The sequence below is a fragment of the Aedes albopictus genome, chromosome 1 (assembly GCF_035046485.1).
Source record: "Aedes albopictus strain Foshan chromosome 1, AalbF5, whole genome shotgun sequence".
In the NCBI taxonomy this organism is placed as follows: Eukaryota; Metazoa; Arthropoda; class Insecta; order Diptera; family Culicidae; genus Aedes; species Aedes albopictus.
The window spans coordinates 194,504,569-194,512,093 of record NC_085136.1 but is presented as its reverse complement, the minus strand read 5'-3'; the positions used below and the strand labels follow the sequence as shown (position 1 = coordinate 194,512,093).

General features: G+C 43.5%; 1 protein-coding gene across 1 annotated transcript; it reads right to left on the bottom strand.

The window, feature by feature from the left end:
• Positions 1-331: 331 nt before the first annotated feature.
• LOC134290505 (uncharacterized) lies at positions 332-4,185 on the bottom strand. Its single transcript, XM_062857662.1, has 2 exons — positions 3,717-4,185; positions 332-3,644 (listed from the first exon to the last, which is right to left on the bottom strand). Exon 2 carries the CDS (start codon positions 2,684-2,686, stop codon positions 332-334), a length of 2,355 nt encoding a protein of 784 aa, XP_062713646.1. The 5' UTR covers positions 2,687-3,644; positions 3,717-4,185.
• Positions 4,186-7,525: the final 3,340 nt, after the last annotated feature.

Sequence of the window (7,525 nt, the reverse complement as noted above, 5' to 3'; positions counted from 1 at the left end):
AGCAATGTCGTCAGTGCTTCATGCCGGTTGTTGTAGGCAATTGGTAGTCTTACGTAGCTACTGATTGAGTGTTGCGTTCCATCAGCTGTCTTCATGCTGCCTTTTGCCGGGTTTAGCTGCAGTCCCAATTCTTCTACTATTTTCGTGCTTCTTCCTCCAAGCAAAGAACAGTTTGCGCCGCTGTCGAGAAGTGCCGTTAGTTCCCGTCCTAAAACGCTGATAACTGCGTGTGGCCTATTGTCGTGTCCGGGGTTAATGATAATGGTCTTCAGCTGTTGTATGTTGAGTTCCTCCGAGGGTTCTACTGAATGGAGCGGAGAAACCGTTCCCTCTATTGACGATTCCCCGCTTGCTGGTTTCCCGCGTCTGTACGACACGTGAAACAACTTCGTAGGGAGTACCCCTTCCTGCCACAGCGATAGCAAAACAATATGGCTTGTGGTTTTGGACAGTCCATGAAGCGATGACCTTCTTCGTCACAGTTCCAGCAGGTCATGATCGGACGTCCGCCGTAGCCCACTGACTGCTGAGAGCTATTCTGGACCGTGACCTGTGGATTCTGATGGGAGATCGAGCGTTCTTGTTGCCATCCTGATGGTTGTTGCTCCGCCTGCCATCCTGGCTGGTATTGCCTGTTGTGAGCGAGTTCTCCGGATGACTGTGCCGGCTGATATACATGCGTCGTATACGAACGCACTCTCTCTTGTTGGCAAGCTTCTTGGCGCTGCCCTGGCTGCCATCTTTGCTGATGTTGAACCGCTTGTGGTTGAGGTATCGGACGAATTGTTGATGAGTGTTGAGGTGAAGTTATGCGGCTTTGGCCTTGACTCGAGCTGCCCAGTTTAGTTTGTTTTCGATCGAGTTGTCCCTTTAATGTGTATACCTGTTGTAGAAGCTGTTCCATCTTGTCTTGCCATTCTGCCTCTTCTTCGACGTGCGTGGAAACGCCTTCTGCGACGCCTGTGTGTTGCTGTGTGTTGATAAGTCCATCTTCGTTGCGGTCGGTCATTTCCACTGTGTTTACCCTTGGATACCTCTGAGGCTGTGCTTGCTGAAACGGTTTCGTTGAGCTTGTTGGGGTTGCAAAGCTTGGTTCCAATAGAGCGTTGTGCGGGACCGGAATTCTACGCTGCCGATTCAGCAGCATCCTGGTTTCATCATAGCTCGTACACACCTCTACCATTTCCCTGAGATCCACCGGTCTTGCAGCTGTGACAATTGCTGCGTAGTCTGCGTTCATATTTTTCTTGACAATAAAAAACTTTTCGTCCTCCGTCATTGGTGGGGAAATGAAACGAAATAGCGCTGCAATATCTCGGTAGTATTTGGCGAACGATTCACTTTGTCCCTGAAAGCGAAAACTAGCCTCAAGCCGGAGTATTTGGGCGTATCCACTGGGTAGGAATTCCCGCTTGATTTCTTGCTTGAAAGCCTGCCACGAGAAGAGTAATCGCTGAGACATTGCTCGGGCGTACCAATCCAAGGCGTCATCCTGCAGGAGGTGTTTGATGGAAGAGAGCAACGTTCCGTCGCTCATCCCTTCCGATTTGGCAAAGGTTTCCACGCGGTCTAAGAAGATATTTAAAGATGTTGTGTCTTTCTCTCCTCTGAATTTAAAGGGCCAGTTGTGAACTGCCTTCATCATACGACGGTCTTCTGCCCGCTCCGTGGGTGGTGATCTTGTAGGTCGTTCTCTTCGCGCCAAGCGTTCCAGCAGATCTGCGTATAAGCTGGCATTGTTGACGACGATGTTCCTGAACGTGATCTCATCGTTGTTATTGTTGTTGTTGTTGCTCCCAACGCTTAGGTTATCGTGAAGTATGGGAACGAAGTCTGCTCTTCCCCTTCCGTTGGTGTTAGGGCGTAGGTCTTGCGAACGTCGTAGCGTTACTCCTCTTCCTCGACCTGAAACGGGTGAGCTTGTTGCTGATAGCTGTGGGTCGTATTCTTGTCTGCTGCTGTTGTCGTGTAGATCATGGTTACTATTGTCCAGTTCAGCTCTGCTCGCTAGTGGTGAAACTCCTTCTGTTGACCTTCTGCTCGTGTTGTTGACCAGATCTGACTGCCCCCCTCTCTGCCTGGTAATGGCCTCTGTATCGCGAGTGCCTGGTGAGATCGGATTGGCCACCTGTTGTTGTTGCTGTATGTGTGCGTACGCTCCATCAGTGTTCTCCTGCGTCATTCCGTTTTGTTTCCTGTTGCCTTCTGATTCACGAGCTTCACCATGTGGATTTAAATTTGTCACTGCACTGTCACTTTTATCACCACGTTTACCGATTTGCGCTAATGCATTGTCTACATCATCCATTAGCACTTTGACAAGCGAACACAATGTTTGCTTTGTGCTCACGAAGGGCGCGAGAGGCTTAATGCTTGCCAACCTGTGATCGTAATGAATTAGTCGCGATCGCAATTGGGAAATAGCGAAAGGGTCTTTGATTTGGATCGCTTCATCGACTAATGTCTTTAATTTACCAATCCTGACTTGACACGTTTCTATGTTTGAAGATGAGCACATTACGTGTTCTGAGCTTTCATATACTCTATCTTGGATGCCTCCTTCTTGTGCCATCAGCTCCTTGAGTTTTAGCACTTTATTTCTATGAGTCGAAGGCCCAAGGTTGACCACAAATCGAATAGCTAGTTCGTAGTCGATTTCTTCATTGCTCAAATGTGTTAAGTCCATTTTGAGAAGTAACAATAATTAAAATCCAAACCAACCAAATCAGCTTAAAGTAATCTGAGCTCAAATATCCAAAATATTTATCAGTCGCACAAATAATTTAGTGGTAATGTTGTGGGTTGTTTAGTTGGGCGCCAATGTTGTGGAAGACTGTCGAGGGGAATAAGGCTAGCCTCGATCAGACCCGGAAGCCAAAATAATAGCGCACACAAACCAAATACCGTTTACGTTACATTGTTTATTTACGGACAATCAATTGATCTATCACCCCTTTGGGTCATTCTCCTATCTTCGTGCCCTGTACTATTGCACTTAATGTACACACATGTTGTAACCTTAAAGCTAGACTATCATGAGTACTCACGATCCCCCTATGCCAGCCAGACCGCCTTCATACCCTCTGCATCTCTCCACCGTGGCCGCTGATACCTTCTTCCGCGCGCTGTTCTGGAGTATCGTGGTCCTCTCACCACCAACCGGTCTTCCGCACCGAACCAGCCTGCCGCTTCTCACGCCCGCCGTTCGTGTATGGACCGGAAAATCCCAAGATCTCGTGTGCCGATCACGAGAAAGAGTCCACTATGGTTGCATCGACCTGGATCGGAATGATTCTCGCGACGAGAGGTGTTGTTGCACCGATGCACCGGTGTTGCGTCGTGCGACAATCGTGATCTGCAACACACACAAGAAAAAAAACCCCAATATGGGGTTTTCCGTGTGTGCGTGTGTACGCGATGCGTCTGAGTGTGGCACTGTAGTTTGTGCGTTGAGATGCAACTTTCCTGCACATGCAATCTATTCGCTTCCGGCCCGTATCTGCAGCCTGTCACCAAGGCGCCCGCGATCGCTTGCCTTATCCGTCCGGAATTATTTCCCCACGTGGATTGACCACGCCACGCCGCTGCTGGTTCCACCAGCAGAATCGCCTTTTGTGTATCGGCTATTGTCTTCGGTACCGCACCTAAGATCAGATTGTTTAGTGTCGCGAATTTCCAATTGCTGATGCAATTGCAGATCTTGGTAATGCTCGCACCTTCGAGACGAATTATTTCTGCTTTGGCGGCTGTCTTTTCCAGCCCTGACAACTTTTCTTTTGACGGACGCGCGATGAACGAGGCTCCAGCTGTCGATTAGTACCGATGCGATCGAAAGACGGGTGGCGACTACTGACTACTGAGGCGAGGGCGAACTTGATCAGCCCCGATTGAGGTATGTATTTGTGCCGCATTGAGTCGGTGCGCCGCGCTCTCGCGTGATACGTGAGAGTATTCTCCTATGTACTTTCTCTCATGTGCTGCTCGATTGGCATGTGGTTCGCTCAGCGTATGCCTGTGTGTACACCCGCTGGTGGTGCTTATGTGGTTACTCTGACTGACTGGCGAGCGGCGGAGTGGAGGCGTCTGGCAGGGGTGCTCAACTATCTAATTGTGGAGCACGTTCTTAACTTATTGCCTAATCCTTAAAGTACTGAACAATTTCTTACTTTACGGCTAACGTAAACGTAACAAACTTTTTTGGCGTTAATTCAATAATTTCCTAAAGAATCCACCAGGAAGTCTTGTTGGAATTCCTCAACCAATTCCTGCTGGTAATGTACCGGGAATTCTTGGTCGGCTCCTTAGAGCAATTACTGAAGAAATCTTAGCTAATATTATTTGAAAAATTCCAGCAAGAATTCCTGATAAAAATAGCAGAAATATCTGAAGGAATCCTAGCTAGAATTTCAGGTGATGTTTCTAGGGAAATTCCTAAAGGTATCTTTGAAAATTCTCTGGAGAAATCACAAATGGAATTCCTATAGGAACCCTTGGATGAATTTCATGCAGCAAATGTAAAGGAAACTTTGGAGAAACCTTTGGGGCAATCTCAGCAAGAATTTCAAGAGAAATTCCATTATTAATTTGTGGAGGAATTTAAAGAGGATTTCTCAAAATACTTTTTCTTGGATTCCTCCAAAAGTTTCTCTTTGCATTTTTCTGAGCATTTCTCCAAGAATTCCTTCAGGACCTCATTTACGAAAAAAACTCTAGAATGTCCAGTCCACAGGAATTTCTACAAACGTTCCTTTTGTGATTTTTACAGGTTTTTTTTTAAACATTCCTCTACAAATTTCACTTCAAATTTCCCCAAAATGCCTGCTTGGTTAAAACCACGAATTCCTCAAGTTGTTCTTCTAGTAAAAGCTCTTGGAATTAATCAAAGAATTCTTCTGGGATTACCTCTAGACATTATTGTTGGGATTTATTTAATTATTATTGATTGGATTCATCCACCAACTACTACTGTAACTTCTCTTCTGTAACATCCTTCAGAGTTTCTCTTGCGCTTCTTCTAAGAATGTGTCTAGGGATTGTTTCAGGAATTCCTCTTCGTTTTCTTATTGGAAATCTCCTTCAGATTCATTTGAGAAATTAAGTTGAAATTGATTCAGATTTCTCGAGGAATTCGTGGTGGGAAACCTCTTGGAAGTCTTGCTGGAATTCCTCATGCCATTATTGACAGAAATTATTCAGCAATTCCTGGAGGATTCTTAAAAGCATTTACAGCAAAATACCATCTGGAAATGCTTGTGAAATCCAAGCAGAAATGCTTGGAGAAATCCTGGTAGGAATTCCTGAAGGAATCACAGCAAGAATTCATAGAAATATTCCGGGAGGATTTGAATAAACTGTAGAGTGTTTCTTAAAGGGACATTCCTTGCCGAGCGAAGAATCCCAGCAGAAACTTCTAGCACAGTCTCATCAGACATTCCTGGAGGAATTCTAAGAAGATTTCTCAAAAGATTTCTCCAGCAATTTTTTTAGGGATGACTGCTGGGATTCCTCTGAAGATCCCTCTGGAATTTCTCCTTGAAATTCTTCTCCAAGGATACCTCTAGGAATTCCTCTTGCAATACATCCAGTAAACAACAGGGATTCCAAAAATACCTTCTGGAATTTCTTAGAGAATTCTTGCTGAGATTTCCATGGAATATCTCCAATAAATATAAATGTTGCTCTTTAAAGTCCTGCAGGAATTACTGGAGCATTATCTGCAGATATTGCATTGGAATCCCAGAAAAAAATCAGGAGGGTACCTACCTGAAATATCTAGAAAAAAAAACCCCAGTAGAAGTCCTGGAGCAATTCCAGCAGTAGTTCATAATATATTCTCAAGAGGATTCCCAGTAGGAATTACTTATTTCTGGAGAAGTCCATGATAAATTACAGCAGGAATTACTGGAGGAGTCCCAGCAAGAAATTCCTATTGGTAATGCAAGAAGAATTGAGGAGCCCAGGTGCAAAGAGGTGTAAGTGACCATTTTGTTGATTTTGAGCTGAGCATATCAAAAAATTCTTATAATTTTAAGCTTTTAGGAACTTTTTCAGGATTATTTTTACGATGAATTGCAATGAATCAGAGAGAGAAAATTGGGTCCATTTTGAAACCATATACATTTTGCGTGGGAGGAAAAATTTATGTAAAACTTTATTTACTCAAATTTTGTTTACTCGAAAGTATATTTTTGTCACTTTCACCCATTTGCTTCTAACCTCTTTTAATTCTTGTGTGAGTCCTTGCAGAAATTTATGGAAGAATCTCAAGAGCAATTGCTGGTAGAATTCTTGGTCAAAACCTCTGAAAGAAGCACAGGAGGAATTTCTGGGAGATTCCATGGAGAAATCCCTTCAAATGTCGCAATGGGATTTCTGCAGGAATCCTAGGGGATATTCTTGTGGGATTTTTGAGAACAAAATCTGAATGTATCCCGGAAAAATTCCTGAAGGAACCCTTGAAGCTATTTCTTCAGCAATCCCCGCAGGAATCGCTTAGAGAAGCTCATCAGGTTTTTCTGAAGACATTCCTCTTGCAATTTTCCTAAGGAGTTTTAAACATATTTTTATACATATTCCTTCTGTGCTACCTTCAAGAACTCCTCCAGAGATTTCTCCAAGGTATGCTATAGCAATTCTGCTTGCGATTCATTTATAGATTTCTTCATGGATTCCTTAAGATATCCTTAAGAGTACCTACCAGCAGAAACTCCAACTAGAATTTCTCCAGGAATGTTTCCAGCATCACTTCTGGAGAAACCTCAGTAATAATTCCTAAAGGAATTTCAAGTTGCTTTCCAGCTGGAAAATTTGTAAGAATTCCGAAATAATCGTCATGTAAATTCCCGAGGGAATCAAAACAAGATTTATTTTTTTTTTGAAAAAATCACAGTTGTAACCACTAGCGTGGCATGATGTTCCTTTTTTACTCGTTCTTCAGGAACAAACAAGAGAATGAGAATCATGGAAAAGATGGAACTTACTCTCACTTCTATTCCTCTATTTCTCATGATTATAGAAGAGAATGAATGAGACATAAAAATAAGCCGGATCTAATGGGTGCCCAGGACCGAAAGTAGTAAGTAAGTAGTGAATGTAATTGGTTGAGGTATTCCAGCAATAATTTCTGCAAAAATCATGGGAATTTTCCCAAGTATACTTCAGGATGGCCCTTTAGGTTTTCACCCCCAAGTTGAGATGCAGTCGATGTTCCACTTGGAGCGTTATTCCAGTACGAAGAAAAAAACAGAAGGAGGTGTATTGCATCACAAAGAACAACTTTGTTAAACACTCAAAAAATCCTAAAACTCCATAGAAAAAGTTATATCCGAAAACCTATTACAAGGGGTCGTCCACAAACAATGACACATAACTCTTAAAGTTGAGCAAATAAGGTAATAGTTTGCTCGGCAAACTTTCCAATAATACCCTTTTCTGCAACTTTGTAGAAGACACCAATACTCTATCTTAATTTTTGAGAAAAGTCAATTCCTATTGCACTTTTAGGTGGATTAATCATCTAGGCGAA